The 18,396-nt window shown below is 48.7% G+C and overlaps 1 protein-coding gene across 24 annotated transcripts in view; it reads left to right on the top strand.

Annotated features, from left to right (window-relative positions):
• ANK1 (ankyrin 1) overlaps nucleotides 1-18,396 on the top strand; it is a 218,437-nt gene that overhangs the window by 154,836 nt on the left and 45,205 nt on the right. For 11 of the 24 annotated variants that reach the window (XM_058720556.1, XM_058720549.1, XM_058720545.1 and 8 more), the window contains 15 exons: nucleotides 438-536; nucleotides 941-1,039; nucleotides 1,560-1,658; nucleotides 3,180-3,377; nucleotides 3,935-4,033; nucleotides 4,518-4,619; nucleotides 8,495-8,692; nucleotides 10,962-11,060; nucleotides 11,184-11,282; nucleotides 11,526-11,624; nucleotides 12,752-12,844; nucleotides 13,279-13,351; nucleotides 14,405-14,428; nucleotides 15,296-15,389; nucleotides 16,818-16,896. In XM_058720556.1, the coding sequence (XP_058576539.1) occupies nucleotides 438-536; nucleotides 941-1,039; nucleotides 1,560-1,658; nucleotides 3,180-3,377; nucleotides 3,935-4,033; nucleotides 4,518-4,619; nucleotides 8,495-8,692; nucleotides 10,962-11,060; nucleotides 11,184-11,282; nucleotides 11,526-11,624; nucleotides 12,752-12,844; nucleotides 13,279-13,351; nucleotides 14,405-14,428; nucleotides 15,296-15,389; nucleotides 16,818-16,896 (1,554 nt within the window). The remainder of the gene's footprint in view (nucleotides 1-437; nucleotides 537-940; nucleotides 1,040-1,559; nucleotides 1,659-3,179; nucleotides 3,378-3,934; nucleotides 4,034-4,517; nucleotides 4,620-8,494; nucleotides 8,693-10,961; nucleotides 11,061-11,183; nucleotides 11,283-11,525; nucleotides 11,625-12,751; nucleotides 12,845-13,278; nucleotides 13,352-14,404; nucleotides 14,429-15,295; nucleotides 15,390-16,817; nucleotides 16,897-18,396) is intronic. The other 13 variants (XM_058720563.1, XM_058720548.1, XM_058720560.1 and 10 more) reach the window with 3 other exon arrangements.

Here is an 18,396-nt window from a genome sequence, read left to right on the forward strand (position 1 = left end):
CCACTGCCTAATAGAATAAAGCACTGGAAAAACAAACAAAAACAAACAATAAAAATCCATGCCCTTGTGGAATTTACATCTACAGCGGAGTTGCTATATGGAGATCCACTTTACTAAAAATGATTGGTGGTTTCAGGGGAGAGGGAACATGATTTGTTTCACAAAAGTACTCTTTATTGTCAGTCTCCCCTTAAGGAAACGTTAAAACAGCAGGCTCTTTTTGTGCATTCAAAAATATGATTAAAATTTTTAAAAGGGTTGATAGACAACTTGTTCAGGAACATACATGGTGCAGAAGGCGAGAGACGCCTGCCTCTTGCGTGGTTCACAGTCACTGATGGTCCGGCCACTGGGAATCACTGATGGGTGGTCTGGGTGCTCCTTGGGCCAGTGTTGTAAGTTCCTGCTTGTCTGTCTCCCTATGTGCGGGGCTGCAGAATGGCTTTACCCCCTTGCATATCGCCTGCAAGAAGAACCACATCCGTGTCATGGAGCTGCTGCTGAAGACGGGAGCTTCCATTGATGCTGTCACCGAGGTAGGAGAATTCTGCAGATGGGCACATGGTCTCTGCCCCTGGTCTTCATCCAGAAGCTGTCTTGAGACTCGTTGTTCTTAGCCACATGTGTGTACAAGCCTGGGCTTCTTGAAGGGATCAGTTGGGTGACCAAATAAGAGAACATGTGTAGAGTTTCAGGGACCTTTCCAAGATCAGATACAATTTTTTTTTTTTGAGTTGTAAAGCAGACAGAATGACCCTGCAGTGATTTTTTTCTTCTGCCAGTCATTTTCCTGGAAGCAAACCCATCTCATTTAACTCCCCTTTCTTGGAAAACCATTCTGGAGCACCTAGAAGCAAGAAAGCATTAGATTCATCTGGCTCTCTTCTTTGTAGGAGCAGAAAAGGCTCCTCTGTTCTCATTCCTCTCTTGTGTGTTCCAGTCTGGCTTGACACCTCTCCATGTGGCCTCCTTCATGGGGCACCTGCCCATCGTGAAGAACCTCTTGCAGCGGGGGGCATCACCCAACGTCTCCAACGTGGTAAGCCCGTGGGGAGGGCAAGGGTTCTTTCCTCTGGACCGAGAGCTCAGAGAGGAGCTTAGCTAGTGATCCTAAGATCTCCTCTCTGGGAACAGAGCTAGAATTCTCAGAATAGGAGAGACTTTAGATTTGGGAAGAACATGTGTGTATATTGATGCGTTCCCAATTAAATTTATCACACATCTGTAAGTCCTAGGAATTTTATGTTAGGCAGTAATTTGGGAACTTCTGTGTTATCTGGAAATACATTTATAATTTTTAACATTCATTAGCTTTACCTTCAATTATACCTAGAAAACACACATACACATACACACACACACACACACACACACACACACACACACACACAGATACCAGTCATCAGCAGGCTAAAGGCCAACGGAGCTGCTTGCTGGGGCAACTCCACCTTTGGACAAAAGGCCACCAAGTTACTCCAGGCTGTCATTTTGGAACCGTGCATGTGTCCTTTTGGAAACTCAGCACGTATGAACATTTCTATAACTCTGTTATTTTACAGAAAGTGGAGACCCCACTGCACATGGCAGCCAGAGCCGGGCACACGGAAGTGGCCAAATATTTGCTCCAGAACAAAGCCAAAGTCAATGCCAAGGCCAAGGTGAGTTTTGGAGGTGGGAAGGATTCTGGAATGTAAGTAATTCAAGTGCATTGAAGAGAAATCCATCCTTGTTAGAGGCCTGGCTGTACTGCTTGTGGCACAAAGACTCCTTGTTGTTCCCACATTGTCTGTGCTAACTGCTCAGATTCTGCTTTGCAGGGGTTCTGAGAAGACCAGACCTATGTTTCTTTTTCTTTTTAAAAAAATGTTTATTTATTTATTTTGAGAGAGAGAAAGAGAGGGAGTGCATGGAGGAGCAGAGAGAGAGGGAGAGAGAATCCCAAGCAGGGTCTACACACAGAGCCCGACATGGAGCTCGATCCCACAAACTGTGAGATCATGACCTGAGCTGAAATCAAGAATCAGACTCTCAACCGACTGAACCAGATCTATGTTTCTTTAGGATAATGAAAGTCTAAAGAACATGACTAGGTTGCAGAGTTTTTTGGGCTGACAGAGTTTCATGTTGGTGACAGTTGTGGCGTAAGAAAAGAAACAACTTTTTAAAAATGTTTACTTATTTAATTTTGAGAGAGAGAGAGAGAGAGAGTGAGTGAGCACAAGTGGGGGAGGGGCAGAGAGAGAGGGAGACACAGAATCTGAATCAGGCTCCAGGCTCCAAGCTGTCAGCGCAGAGCCCAGCTCAAACTCTCCCAAACCATGAGATCATGACCTGAGCTGAAGTAGGACACTTAACCAACTGAACCACCCAGGCACCCCAAGAAGCAACTTTTTGGAGACTATGTTGCCAATAAGAATCAGTCCGAATTACTTGATCTAAAAATGGAAGATTCCTCCTTGTTGTAAAAGGTATTCTCAAGGAATCAGCTGAATGAGAGAAAGAATTGCTACTGAATTTGCAAGGTGATTGGCTTTGACCAAGATGGGGCTTGCCTACATCCCAGAAGACAGCGGCTGTGTTTACAGTTGGAACAGTGGTTTGTGCTTGGGCCACACGAGGAGTCTCCCAAATGGGCCCAAGAGCACAGAGACCTCACCCTTGAACCCCTTCAGTATCAGGGGAGGAGGAGGAACAGGGGTGGGAAAAGAAAGTCATCTTTCCCCTTCAGCCATTTAGACTTTCCCATGACCCCTTTCAAACAGAAAGGCAAACATTCACTCAGACATGACTTGGAAGACGGTAAGAACAAATACAACATACTGAGTGCGTGTTTTGTGCCAAACACTGTGCAAAACATTTTCTAGGCACTACCTGCTTGATCCTCGCCATAGCCCAAGAGGTAGATATTACTGTTCCCATTTTACAGATGGGAAGGCTGAGCCTTTGGGCAATTCAATAGAAATAACAGCTAAGTTGAAGGGTAGTTGTGAGGAGTCCACAAGAGAGCATATTTATTTCTGTAACTCAGAGACTTGATTTGAATCCCAGCTCTTCATCATACTAGCTGTGTGGCCTTGAGAAAGTCACTTACCCCCTCTGAGTCTCACCTTCCTTCTCTGTAAAGTGAGAAGTTGGATTAAGAAGACTTCCCTGTTCTTTGGTTTCACTTTGGGTTCCAGGATGACCAGACCCCACTTCACTGTGCAGCTCGCATTGGCCACACAAACATGGTGAAGCTCCTGCTGGAAAATAACGCCAATCCCAACCTGGCCACGACCGCTGGGCACACCCCCCTGCACATTGGAGCCCGAGAGGGCCATGTGGAGACGGTCCTGGCCCTCCTGGAAAAGGAAGCATCCCAGGCATGCATGACCAAGGTACAGCCTTCCTCCTCCTGTTCTCTGGAGGCAGCTGGCTACAGCGGGCCTGGGGTGTGGGCTGGGCGTTCCCTCCTGTTCCTCTGTGTTGCCTTGATGATGCTGAAAGCAGCCGGGAGGACCAGCACCCCCAGCCTGGCTGCCATCTGTGAGCCTGATGTGTCATCCTTCCCCAGAAAGGTGGTAAACTGTAGTTTCTCATCCACCCACCCAGCCTTCATCCCTTTATCATGAAATAGCTGTTTGGTCTGGACAAATCTGGTTCTGGAATACAAGAAGGGCTAAGGCTCAACCCCTGCCCTCAACTTGCTAGTAGTCGAATAACAGCACAAGGTGGTTTTATGCTCCATCACGAGAGGTGCAGGTGCAATCAGAGGAAGCCTTCTAATTTCTGGGGCCTTGGCCTCTTGAAAGGATCAGCAATTGCTGTGTCCTTTATTTGATCAGCGTTTCCAGTTAAGGCGGGATACCTCCTTTGCCATGGGCCCTTTCTCTGGAGGGTGGGGGGGAGACAGCTCTGATGCCCCCTGGTTCGGACAGCCTGTGTTTCTCCTCAGAAAGGATTTACCCCTCTCCATGTGGCTGCCAAGTATGGGAAGGTTAGGGTGGCTGAGGTGCTGCTGGAACGGGACGCACATCCAAATGCTGCTGGAAAAGTGAGTTTGAACTCCACCACCGCGCCCCCCCCCCCCCCGCCCCTCTCTCACCTGAGAGGCCAGAGCAAAGGATAAACTTTGCTACTTGGGAATGACCTCTCTTACCCATGCCTATTGTGTCCATCTTTTGAATGGGCCGCCATCTTGGGGGAAGGGGTTTTGGAAAGACTGTCTTTCTGACAAAGGCCTTGTCCCCTCAGGAAAACCTGGTGGCCTCCTCTGAGCGAGTGCGTTAATTGTACTGTCCACCAGGCCCTGCAGGAACGGGGGGAGGGTAGGAGGGAGGGAGGGGTAGCCCCGAGTCTGGCTGGTTATGCTCTCGGGTGACTTCAGATCAAGACTGGCTTTGGAATGACTTTTTAACCAGATTGTAACTCTAAAAGAAGTGATACACATCCCAAAATGGCACCTCTTGTAGCTAAAGGGATCACTAGTAGAAAGCCAGTTGAGTGAAGGCTGTTCTCTTTGTCCATCTTGCCCCCAGCAGAATGGCTTGACCCCTCTGCACGTGGCCGTCCATCACAACCACCTGGACATCGTCAGGCTGCTGCTTCCCCGGGGCGGCTCCCCACACAGCCCCGCTTGGGTAAGCCTGCCTGGGTCCATATACTGGGAGCCCTGGCCCCAGACCTCAGAGCCTGGGCCTCTAGAAGGCAGGCTGCCTGCCTCTCCTTCAGGAAAGGCTGTTCCAGGAGCAGCTGGAGGGTTTTCGTGTTTTGCTTTTATTTTTACCTCTGAAATCTCACCTCACTTACACAAATGTTACCTGCGGTAATTGCTACTATTTGGAGATCAGGAGTGGGGTGGAAAATGGGTAACACTTCTCAGCCACAGGTTCCCTCACAGAGGTGGGATTCGTTTTACACAACAAATGTGTTCCCCAAAGTGCTGTGTGTCAACTGAGTTTTGTCAGCTGGTGGTCACAAGTCAGCATGTCCAGGAATCTCCAGGAGCGGTGAGCCTTGTCAGGTTCTCACTCCATTTGGTGCTGGCAGCACAATGGCCACACCTGGCAAAATATTCAGGGCTGAGGGTGAAGCTGTCATAACCTTGAAGGAAGGGACCTGTTTCGGACGTGAATAGTCACCCCCAAATGTATTTCTCTCAGGAGTTCAGACTTGGAGATGGTGGTGTTTTAACAAGGCACACCCAGGTATGTTACGTGGTGGACATAAGTCCAGAGTGCCGGCCCCTGAAACATGCTGCTCAGAGTGGCAGGTTCACGGCCTCTCGAGGGAACCAAGTGAGGGAAGCTGAGCGGGCTCGCTTATGTAAGATCAGACTGGGGGTGGGGGCAGGCAGTGCAAGGTGGAGGGATAAAGCTGGAAGTGAGGATCATTTTCGGGGACAGGCTGCCTGGTGTGGGACCAGAGGGTGCACAGTGTTTGTCTGTGAGGGGAGGGGGCTGATGGCCACGCAGGGGAGGAGGGGAGACGAGTGGGGGGAGGGGCAGGGCTCTGCTACAAAGGACAAACAAACCTATCAGGTTGCTCACTGATAGGGCAGCCAGGACTCGGAAAACAGGACCGTTCTGAGAGAGCACGCCCCGCCCGATGCTCAGCCACGAGGCAGGAGGCTCAGCGCTGCCACGGTGGAGGGAGCCACGGCAGAGGGAGCCACCAGGGCGGGTTGGTGTGTGATTATAGCTGACACCTGCTGACTGCAGCGGGAACAGAGCCGAGTCCGGGAAAATCCGTGCAGGCCTCAGTTTGTCTTCCCTCCTCAGAATGGATGCTCATCTGAATTTTACAGCCTCCCTTCCCTGGAGACACAGCGTCTCCCAGACACCTCTGTCTCCTTGGGCTCCTGTCCCTGCCGCTGTTGTAGCGAGCCCACGTCACTGTGCAGACGGAGCATGCGGCCCCGCTAAGATGTGACTTACTCCTGCCTCTAAAAATAAAAAGCTGGACTCCCCGCCTCCTCACTCCCCTCCTTATATAAAAGAAATTGGAGCCAGGTTCATGGTATTTAAAGAGAGCCTTATCCAAGCACAAACCTTGTACAGATGGGGTTTGTTTCCATGGCAAAAAATAGTTTCCCAAGTAGTCTGGCAATTTTGTAGAATTTCACATGCAAATCTCTCTGCACCCAAACCAAACCCTCCCCCTTCTCATTTTGATGCTAATGTTGTTTTAACATTTAGGCAGATTTCTCTCCAGTGTGCATTCTTTTGGATGAGCTCATTTCCTTGGGAAAAAAAGACCTTTCTGTGGCACATACCCCTCCCTAAACACTCCACCTAGCTGCCCCTTGTCCTTGTTACCTACAGAAGGTAATTCATCCCCCTTAGTCCTGCTTTCTGGGAAGCCCAGAGGGGTAGTCTCTGTTCCGAGACTGCCAGCTGCCCTTGTACGTCGGGTTGAACCAGGGATCACCTGGCCTGAGTTGCTGCCAAAGTACGTGTGCCCTTTGCGAGGACAGGGTGCTGTGTTTGCCAGTATGGATGTGCCCAGCTGCCCAGGTGACCCGTACTCCTGATTAGACTGCCATGAGTATACTTCGACTTCCCTGTTACTGTCCTTTACCTATTGGAATTCCTAATAATCGTTGCTTTCCTGCTGTGAATACCTGCTATGGCCTGGGCCCTGGCTGGGTGCTCAGTTAGGTCATCCCACCCATCCTGGGGACGGCACTGAGAAGCAGACGTTCTCTGAGGCTCTCCTTACAGAGAGCCATCTCTTGTGGGATGGCTCCAGATCCCAAGCTCCATCTAGCAAACCACACCTCTTTCTTTGCTTTCTGTTGATACAACACAAAAAGAGTTTCATTTAATTAATATTATAATCAAAGTGTTGATCTTGTTGTGGGAACACAACCTAAAGCGGATGTATTCTCATAACATTTTTTTTTAATTTTTTTTTTAACATTTATTTATTTTTGAGACAGAGAGAGACAGAGCATGAACGGGGAAGGGTCAGAGAGAGAGGGAGACACAGAATCTGAAACGGGCTCCAGGCTCTGAGCAGCCAGCACAGAGCCCGACGCGGGGCTCGAACTCACGGACCGCGAGATCGTGACCTGAGCCGAAGTCGGACGCTTAACCGACTGAGCCACCCAGGCGCCCCATAACATATTTTTTTAAAAAGGAACCCAGAAGTGAATTATCTTACATAATTATTCAATTGAATTGAATCTTTTTATTCAATTTAATTCTCTGGGTAAATTACAACTTCTCATTTTCCCCACGATATCCACCTTCCTAATGGCTCTTTCCTTGTCCTCCAATGTTAGGACCCTGGAATGTTACTATATTGTCAGCCCCCTTTTTTCCTCTTTCCTTTTCCTGATCAGTGATCCTGGCAGAATCAGAAATGTTGGTTTCCACAGTAAGGCAGTGGCTGGCGGGGAGGTTCAGATCTCTGGGAGAGACAGAGGAATGCTGGCCAAGGTGGGGAAACCGTATGTCTTATGCCATCTGCTCCGGGACTGGTGGGCATGTGCTAGGCCCTGAGGCCTGGCATCTCTTTTAGTCCTAAATGTGTGGAGGCCTTGCTACTCAAAGTGTGGTCCCTGGACCAGCATCATCAGCATCATCTGGAAACTTGTTAGAAATGCAGAATTTGGGGCCTGCCAAGAACTTCTGAGTCAGAGTATACATTTTAACAAGATCCCGAGTGCTTTGTGTACACACTGTGGTTTGAGAAGCAATGTTCCAGATTAAAGGACCTGGGATCTGGAGTCTGAAGGCCAGCTTGGGTTATCTGTTGTTCATTTACTAGGTGACATTAGATAAGGCCCTTAACCTTGCCGAGAATTAACTTCTTTAAGCCACAAAATGAGACAATAATAAAAATGCCTGCCTTGTTTGCTGTACAAAGGATAATGTAGGTGAAAGTGGTTTCTAACAGTGATGACCAAAGTAGGCTGTCAGCTGTCTGCAGCAGGATAAGGCACTTGCTCCATCCAACAGCTGTGAGAAAAGAACAAGTTAGATGTTATTATCCACTTTAAACGGCTTCAAAAAATATAAAAGGATGTCTCACAGACATTGAATATCTTGCCCCCAGTCACACAGCTAGTTCACGTGGAAAGAAGACTTGCCTCCCTGTCCACAAGTTCCTTGCTGGGCTTGACCCTTCTTCCACCCCCTGCCTCAGCCCACAAGCCCAGGGAGGGTGGAGGTAACAGACAGGAACCTTTCATTTATTTACCTAGCTTTCTAGTTCTTCTGCGAGCTGCTGGCTTTTGTGGTGACAGAGCACCTCCAGCAGAGCACTTTGTCATGCTGGCTGGGGGTGGGGGTGGGGGGGCTCCAAATCAAAGGGATTTGGTTGGTTTGTTTGTTGACTTAAATCACTCTCCTTGGTGACACCAGCTCTGCTCCCTGAGTGTCGCTGAGTGTCCGGCAGGCCAAGAACCTGGCCTAACTCTCCCTCAGAGGATTTAAAACCTAAGGCATGTGTTCATATTGTCAACTCAGCATTCTTGTAACCGGGCTCCGGGTGGCTTCTTCTGTTTCAGAATGGCTACACCCCTCTGCACATTGCTGCCAAGCAGAACCAGATTGAGGTGGCCCGCAGCCTGCTGCAGTATGGGGGGTCAGCAAATGCAGAGTCGGTGCAAGGTGTGACACCCCTTCACCTGGCCGCCCAAGAGGGTCACGCAGAGATGGTGGCTCTGCTACTTTCGAAACAAGCCAATGGCAATCTGGGGAACAAGGTAAATATGGCTTCTCCAGATTTGCCCTGTAGTCGCGGTAATGTTTTAGTGGTAACTACGTAGATATTCTTTCTGAATATGGAGTACTTGCTGGGTGCTCAGGCACTGAGTTTAGGTGTGTGTCTGTGTGTGTGTGTGTGTGTGTGTGTGTGTGTGCATGTGCCCATGCATGAGCATGTAATCCTTGCCACAGCCCTGTGTAGGTTTTATCTCAGTTTTATAAATGAATAAACAGATTCAGAAAAGTTGCTTGTTCCCAGGGTTGCATGACCCTGAGCCTCCCTGACACCAAAGCCTTTTCTAGATAGATTAACTCAAGAATCTGCAAAAAGATCAATATTAAAATCCACAGTACACTTTCCCAAATATAGGCCAGTGTCTACATTCAGGAATGTAGTAAGTAATTTGGTACTAAACATTCGTTTTCTGTGGGAGAATATTTTTAAATGCCCACCCGTATGTTAAACTAGCAGTTCTCCATCCAGGCTATTGGTGGAAGAATCTGGGTCTTTCGTAGACAGCATTTTGAGAGGATGGGCATATGAGTGTATTTCTAGGTGAAGTCTTCGTAGTTCTCAAAGGAGCTTCTCAAAGGAACACATGACCCAAGAAAGACCAAGAATCACTTATTTTTTAAAAATCGTAGTTTTATTGAAATACAATTTACATACAATAAAATTCAGCCTTTTGAACTGTACTATTCAGTGGTTTTTAGTATATGTACAGAATTGGGCCACCATCACCACTATCTAATTTCCAGAACATTCTCATCACCCCAAAAGAAGCCTTATACCTATTAGTGGCCACTTCCATTTCCCCCAAATATCTCAGTCCCCGGCAATCACTAATCTACGGTCTCTGAATTTGCATATTCTGGATGTTTCATATAGTGAAATCAATACAAAGAGCCACTCCTTTAGATGATAAAGGAACAGTTTCAGAAAGGCAAGCATTTTAAGGATAAACAGATTTGTTAAAAGATCCATTGGTTCTTTTTTGCACAGGTGTGGACAAGTGATCCCCAGGAGGGACCTGTTAGGGCAGGACCATTATACTGAGTGGATTCTTGGTTTCTGCCTTGTGCCATGTCAAGCAGGCTCTGTGAGGAGCCATAGGGTGGTGGCGATTCTCAGTACTGGAGTCATCCTCACTCATCCACATGGCACTACATGGGGCAAATTACTGTGTTATCCTAAGAATCAGGCGAGCGCCTGGAGGCTTGTGACGGACGTAGGACCTCTCCATGTCACAGCCTGTACTCGCCACCGCCCCACCCGCCCACCTGCTCAGGCCTTGCTGGGAGGGTTACTGCTCCTGGGCCTCTGGGCAGCCTGGCGGAAAGTGCAGAAGGCAGAGGAGGACAAGTGGAGTCCCTGGAGAGGGGACAGGCCCTGCCCCCCCGCCTCTGGCTGCAGAGGAATCACAGCTCTGTGGGTCCCACAGTTAGCAAAGCATATTGAGTAGGGGAGAGGGGAGAGAAAACTTTCCTGGCATTTTTGTGTGAGTGTGCGCATATGAGATGACCCCTCCAGCGCATCACTGTCCTGAGAAAGCTGTGCTGAGAACTCCAAGAATATGGTGCTTTCGGTCCCTGTAGGATCATCCATCCTTCGACAGTGCGGCACGGGCTGTGAGGTGCTAATAACATGCTACACTGAAGTGGCACGTCATGCTTTCCAGCGTGTTTTCATCAGTGTTTTCTCAACCTTACTTTGCCCTCAAGATATGTCAGTGATAACCCCTATTTTCCAGATAAGGAAACCAGATAGGTTTAGGGTCTACATAGGTCTAGATAAGGACTCTGAAGCTTGTCCCAAATTATGGAAATAGGGAATGTTATAAGTGGAAAGTTCCATAAAGTTTCTCTAGTTCACAGGTCAGCAAACTACGGCCCATGGGCCAAAACCGGCCCACCACTTGTTGGTGTAAATTAAGTTTTATTGGAACACAGCCATGTCCGTTTGTTTCCATGTTGGCCATAGTTGCTTTCTCACTATAACTGACAGAGTTGGGAAGCTGTGACAGAGACATAAGCCTAAAATACTGACCATCTGGCCCTTAGCAGAAAACATTGTTAACCTCTACTTTAGTTAAGCCACCTCATTTTTCAGATAAGGATAGAGGCCCAGAGCTGGAAGAGCTTTGTCCAAGGTCACACACCTGTTCGGTGGCTACACAGCTAGGTTGGGCTCCCAAACCCCAGTGCTCTTTCTCTGTGGCTTGAAAATCTTTATTGGCTACAAGATGATAAACTTCTGTTTCCTTCCAGAGCGGACTCACCCCCCTCCATCTGGTAGCACAAGAAGGCCACGTTCCAGTGGCAGATGTGCTGATCAAACACGGTGTCATGGTGGATGCCACCACCCGGGTAAGGCAGGCAGTTAGTTTGTGCTTCTGCCCATGTGGGCTTCCCCACCCTTCTCCCCTATGTGCACCCCTAGCCCTGCCCCGAAGCCCTGCTGCTTACCCATTCTCACCTCTTGCTTTTCAGATGGGTTATACCCCACTCCACGTGGCCAGTCATTATGGAAATATCAAGCTGGTAAAGTTTCTGCTACAGCACCAGGCAGACGTCAATGCCAAGACGAAGGTATAGGAACACTTGAGAGCTGACTTCTATACTATCACTTCTTAGGTGCCAAATTAGGGTGCAGTCAGAGTTAACCCTGGGGCACTTGGGGCTGTGCCACAATTTTAAGCTTTGACCCTAGAGGCGGAAATGGGGAAAATGCCTTTTTTGTCTTGCACATAGAAGCCAGGCTCTATAATATGTGGGCAGTTCTCTCTCTCTCATAGCTAGTTAATCCTGCCAAAATGTTACCTTGCTTTACAGCAAGGATACAGTCCCTTGCACCAGGCGGCCCAACAGGGACATACAGACATCGTGACACTGCTTCTCAAAAATGGTGCTTCCCCAAACGAGGTCAGCTCGGTAAGTACCCACCAGTTTCCCAATTTTGGAGAAGTGGTCCCGATGGGCAGTCCCGTGAGACCCCTATTCACCACAGAGGCTCGGTCTACCCTTGCTGCACATCCGGGGCCTGGACCATAAAGTCACAGCTGCGTCAGTAGCCCAGGGCATGGGTGCTGTGATTGATTTCTCTTTCTGGTGAACTCTAGGTTATCCTCTAAATATCATTTACCCTCCCTCTTTACCTTCGTTTAAATAGTGCTGTTGAAACTCTCTCTGTGCATGTGTGACACCACTTTTAGTAATAGTACAAGTAGCAAAACCAAATGTCTTGGGTGGTTCATGATGTTTCAGGGCTTCGGGGTTGTCTTGAGCAATATGCTCAATCCTGAGTAGGGGCTTCCTCATTTGACGATGGGCAGGTTTTCCTAGATTTTCTCCATGGCTGCTTCCAGCTCTGAAGGCATCTGGACCTTTGTAGATGTGGCTGCTAAACCTATAACTGGTTGGAGCTGAATGTGTATGGGGCCCAGAACACATCCCTGGGACTGGAGAACTTAAAAGAAAATAAAGCCTCAATATCACTCTACTTCCACTTAGCTCTGTTTCTTCAGAGTAGAAAATATGCCCCTCCCCTGTTTCTGGTGGTGATTTGTGATTTCTAATTGGCCTAAACAGTTAACTGAAGTATGTATACATTATTTTGATTATTTTAGCACTCAGTCACGGATACCCAAAGAACTGGTGTTGTGAGCAGCACTGCCCTCCACTTTCCTATGCCAAAATTGCATATGGTGCCTTCCTGACCCATTCCTTCCAGTTGGTTTGGTTCCCTCTTGGCAGTTCTTGACTTGTCCTGGCAAGATTTCCCCTGTTCTCGTTTCAAAACTCCCACATTCGGTGCTACAGACTTAAAGTATCACTGCCCTTCTCTCTCCCATACCCCATCTTTGCAAGCATTGTTCCTAACACCTGTCTGGGCTCACAAGTGTGCGGGGGTCTTGCTCTGGGCTCTGAGGTGCAGTGTGCCCACCTACACTCTTCTAAACAATTAGAATGTGAGCTTGGTCTACATAAAGGGGGCAGTGCTTTCCCCCCAGATGCCATTCCCTTATCTGATCTCACTCTGTCTCTGCTAATTTTCCCAGAATGGAACCACACCTCTGGCAATAGCCAAGCGCTTAGGCTACATCTCTGTAACAGACGTGCTCAAGGTGGTCACGGATGAAACCAGTTTTGTGGTATGTTGGCTTCTCTGCTGCACCATCCACTCCAGATACACACAGCCTGACAGGGCGCCCCTATGGGTTACTATGGGAAGAGGAGCACATTCTGGGACGGGATAGGAAGCACAGCACCCGTGGCCGGCTGGGGCCACAGGAAGAGGGTGTTCTCCTCTATCAGGTGGAGTTGTACTGCCACCTAGTGGTGAAAAGAGTTAGGGCTGTGTCCAGACCTAAGGGGGCAAATAGCAAGCTGGGTGGGGGGCGGAGACATGGCGATAGGAAGCTGGCATTTCCTGTTTATCCCCTTGCCAGACAGCTTTCAGGCGGAAGGGCCTCTCAGCTTTGATTCTCTTCCTTTAAGACAAACCTTCTTTCCCACCTCCTTCCTGCTGAATCTGTGAAAGGGCCTACTGTTCTATTTGAGTTGAATTCTCTGCTTTTTCTTTTAGTTAGCCAGTGACAAGCACCGGTTGAGTTTCCCTGAGACGGTAGATGAGATCCTGGATGTCTCTGAAGATGAAGGTAACGTCTGGGATTAACAAAAAGTCTGGGGAAAGTCAGTCCGAAGGGAGCACACCTGGGAGCCCTCTGTCCCTGGGTGCCTCCTGGCACCTGCCATAGTGCATTCAAGGGCCCTTCTTGCACACAGACACACACATGCACACACGTGTTCTGCGGGGCTGTATCAAAGTCAGAGAGAACTGCTTTTTAATGATGTTTTCCATTATCAAAAATATTCCTTTAGTGTAATTTTAGGAACAGGAAAAAAACCTACGTCTCAGAGTTAAAATACAAAATGCCTTGAACTTTCCTAAATATATGTGTGTTTGTCCATTATACATGGAGTATGATTCTACTCAGATCAACTCTCAGAGCTGTTGAGAACTGCAATAAAATTCTGCCTGATACTTTCCTGTGCTTTGAACAAATAACAAGCTGTTTATTTAAAATCTGTAAGAATTTTTTTTTAATTAAGCTACTCTTCTGACCACATAGTGGGTCAGTAAGTTTTGGGGTGCAACCATTATTATGAAATCACTATAGTTTGAACTTCTGTGAGCCAGGGAGTGTTTGTAGTATATTTCCTGCCCCACATAAGCCTATCTCCTCACTAAGGTCTGAGGGGAGCCCTTGTGATGTAAAATCACGGGATTGGTCTGGATTATCTCTCTAGTCCCTGGTGTCTTAACCATGTCAGCGAGATGATTAAAGCTCCTTTGTGTCCCCGTTAATAATATGCCTCTTGCATTAACTGACTTCAGTCCTGCCCTTTCTTTTTTTTTTTTTTTAATTTTTTTAAATGTTTATTTATTTTTGAGAGAGACAGAGACAGAATGCGAGTGGGTTAGGGGCAGAGAGAGAGGAAGACACAGAATCCGAAGCAGGCTCCAGGCTCTGAGCTGTCAGCACAGAGCCCAGTGCGGGGCTCAAACTCACGAGCTGTGAGAACATGACCTGAGCCTAAGTCAGATGCTCAACCGACTGAGCCACCCAGGTGCCCCTAAATAAGTGTTTGGTTTTTTTCTTTAAATTTATCCTGCCCTTTCTTAAACTTGGCTCTTCTTTGCTTTCCAGGAACTGCTCATATAACTATCATGGGTATGAAACACTTTCTGTTCCCTGTGGTCCTTTCTCACGAGTGCATTTCACCCTAAGCAATCCCAGCTCTCACTAATCCATTCCTGCTTTCCACCCTCCTCCAATGGCTAACAATCTGGAGCCAGGAGCTTCACTATAACAGGAGATTTACACCCATAAGATCCACGCCTGGGCAGGTAGCTCCTGCCTGTCCATTTCCGTGTCTGTGCCCATGCCACTGTGTTTGTGATCATAACTGCATGAGCTGTTGTTATTCCATTCTGTCAGCTCCAGATCACAGAGCCAGGATGCTCACTGCTAAGTGACAGTAAATGACACCGCAAGGTCGAGGGCTCCCGCTCGGTTCAAGCAAGGAAAGAGAAACAAAGAGGCAGTCAGGGCTGCAGACAGTTTGAACCACTTTGTAATGGACTTAGGAAATAATAAGGTTTCAGCTGCAATGATTATAAAAAAACGCTAGAGCCCTTCAAAATGAATGGGCTCAGTCCCATTATAGTTTACTCTTCCATAGTGTGTGGTGTGGCAAGGACAGAAATAACTCTTTTCTTTGGCGTCTGCGTCCCCAGCAAGAGCTGTTTTGAAGTGGAGCTTGTTCAGGCCAAAGAAGTCTCTTCTGGCTGTATTTTTTGTCTTCTGCAAAGGCTGGTATAGACTAAGCTGTTGGGAGCTGGCTGGCTTGCTCTGTGCCACCGGGCTGGAGGAACGGAACGGGGCTGGCCCAAGACATTGTTAGTGGTCCCCTTGGAGCAGCAAGGGCCTTGCTCTGCCCCTCGGGGGCCAGCATTGAGAGGAGGAGCAGGAAAGCACTTCTTAAATAGAAAGAGGAAACCTCCATCCTGTCACTCATGTAGACTTGTGTGGTTTCAGGGGAAGAACTCGTCTCCAAGGCTGAGAAACAGGATTCCAGGGATATCGATGAAGAGAAGGAGCTGCTGGATTTTGTGCCGAAGCTAGACCAAGTGTAAGGAGCGTGCACACTGTGGATGGGCAGGCGGGCCCCGGAGCTCGGGGTGGAGGGGTTCCCCAGCAGGGAAAAGTCACAAGAAGGCCAGGCAGAGCGTGTGCTGCGGACAGGGAGAGAGTGCTGGTTGGCTGGACTGTGGGCCCGGTACTTTAGGATCAGTGAGCCCTGTCCCCTGACCGCCAGGCGGGGTCACAGGGGCCTCTCTCTGCCTCTGCCAGTGTCCCTGCTCCCTCTCTGTCTCCTCCTCACAGCCCCTCCCTCTCCTGCACTCCCAGCTTCTCACCAGAAAAGTCCACTGAGGAAGATTCACATTAACAACTGTTGCCAAGCTGAGCTCATGCACTGACCATGGCTGTCTGCCAGCACAGCACCTTAGAGAAACCCACAAAGGGTTTGTGTCTGCCTGGAACACATTCCTCCCCCCACCACCTTGGGGTGCTGTGAATTATTCCCATGTGGGTACATCAGCACACAGAGAGATTTGGTGAATAAATCTAAACGTGACAACTTTGTAGAAACACCTAGTCCTCAGGGTTTCTGAAAAGACAAACATGTGCCATCTTAGTCCCAGGGCTCATTCAAAACAGGGCAGTGGAACAGCAGGAAGTGAAGGCCCAAGGGTATTTCACCAGTGAGTATTCACTGTATAAGATATGAATCTCCAAACTCAAAATCATTACTATTTACTGCATATCAGTTAGAAAGAAGTACAAGACTTGGCCCCTCATAAAGAACCTACCAATTTATTTGGTGGGATCAAAACACACTCCAGGGGGTGCCTGGGTGGCTCAGTCAGTTAGCATCCAACTTTGGCTCAGGTCATGATCTCATCGTTCCTGAGTTTGAGCCCCGCGTAGGGCTCTGTGCTGACAACTCAGAGCCTGGAGCCTGTTTCAGATTCCATGTCTCCCTTCTATGTCTCTCTCTCTCTCTCTCTCTCTCTCTGCCCCTCCCCACCTCATACTCTCTATGTCTCTCTCTGTATCTCTGTCTCAAAGATACATAAACATTTAAAAAAATTAAAACACACACACACACACACACACACACACACACACACACACACCCCAAGAGGTCACAGAGCAGTACAGGATAAGATGTTAAGGCCAGAGCGAGGATCCGATCAACAAGGGCTCCGAGGCTGAGAAGTGGGTGGTAAGTGTGAGGGAAGGCTTCATGTGGGAGGCAGCCCCTTCACCTGGCTTGTGAAGGACAGCTGGACCCGAGGAAAGGCTTTGAGGTGAGGGGAAGAGGTGTGACGCTGAGTTGTATTGCTTGTGTGATGTGCATGTCGGGTTGTGGCAAGGGGGGCAGGTAGGTTAGGTTATTATGGGGGTACGGAGGTGTTTCATTAGGCCTCCCATGGCAGCCAGGGGCTATTTAGAAGGATCATCCCTCTGATTTCCCCATGTTCTGGGTGTCTAGGGTGGAATCTCCAGCCATCCCCAGGATCCCATGTGTCACACCTGAGACAGTGGTGATTAGATCTGAGGAGCCAGAACAGGTAAGAAGCACCTTTTGTTTTTTTGTTCCCATCTGCAGAGAGTGGGTACCCCTGGGACAACGATGGTTTTGAAATGATCCACGGTATGATAGGAACTAAGAATTAAATGCCTGTAGCATTTACCAAGCCCTTCAATCCAGGCTTCCACATGTACTTTGCAGTCCCCTGTGCTGCCAGAGTTCTTATTATCCCAGATATTAATGATACAAGTCTCAGAGAGCCCAAGGGTGTGTGAAATACCATTATGCTAGTCCGTCCAGTCACAAATGAGGCTGAGACCTGACGCCAGAAATTCTGGCTCCAAAGTCCATGTCCTCATGGCCACACTCCCTGTGCACAGGCTCTCTGCGTGCCCGGGACAGTGGGTCACAGTGCTGGAGAGGGAGCTGAGATTGAGAGGGAGCGGGCCCAGTCACCGAACTCCTTTATTTCACATCCGTTAGAGATGGGGACAGTTTCTGCCTCCCCTTCCTCAAGGGATTATCAAGAAGTTAAAATACCAACACAGAAAGGGATGTCAGAGAGAGCTGTTCCCAGGCGGTACTCTTGCTCATCATAGTCCCCTATTTTGTGGCTTCCCTGGGTGCCATCTGAATTTGTCCCAAAAAATGGTGGGATGGTTTCAAACAAGTTAATTCTCCTTAATTTAATTTTATGCTATCTGGCACCCCCCCCCCCCCCACCACCACTACCGCCACCAAGGGAATGAGATTTTCTAGGATAAAAAGCAGTGTGATGTTTGGAGGTTGGAAATGATTGCCCTGAGGCCTGATAACTGAACTGGGCCTGGCCTGTTTTCCAGCTATGGCTGGTCTTTTCCTCTGCCACCAAAGGGCTAGATGTCTGAAAGCAGCAGCCATAGCCCTGGACCCCAAGGGTGGCATGCAGGGACAAGCCAGCTGTGAAGTTGTCCAATCAGCCATCCATGCTAGTGCTGTGATACTGGAGTCACTCACTGGGAGGCCTTTGGGAGATATGGTGAAATATGGTCCTGGTACAGATGTGGCATATTCCCTGGATGCTGCCAACAACGAGAAAGTCACCGCGTCAACCTGTGTCCTGTTGTTCCTTGACCAACCCATTCTCTTCAGCTCCTTGCTTAAGTCATGCACTCAAGACAGTGGGCATTCCTGGGTTCTTACTGTGAGCCCTGTAGGAGGACTGTGAGACCCAAGCCTGACCCCTAAGAGCAGACGGGCCAGCTGGGAAGGGTGGGCTCAGATATGTGAAGCCAGTTCTCACAGGTTGCGGAAAGAATCAATGTCCCCCCCAGATCATGTTGTGTGAAGCCTTCTGGATTAGAGTAGTGGGAAAGCTTCATGTAGGAGGCAAGGTGTGACGGTGGGTGGAGCAGGCCAGTGAAGGAGAAGGACAGGGGTGTCAGGACCCATGGGAGCAAGAGGGAACTTGGGAGTAAACCCAGATTCAGACCCTGCTGGCTTTCATGAGTGCTTGTGATATGCAACGCCCCATGGGAGGCAGCCCCATGGCTCTGCAGCT

This window comes from Neofelis nebulosa, chromosome 3 (assembly GCF_028018385.1).
Source record: "Neofelis nebulosa isolate mNeoNeb1 chromosome 3, mNeoNeb1.pri, whole genome shotgun sequence".
In the NCBI taxonomy this organism is placed as follows: domain Eukaryota; kingdom Metazoa; phylum Chordata; class Mammalia; order Carnivora; family Felidae; genus Neofelis; species Neofelis nebulosa.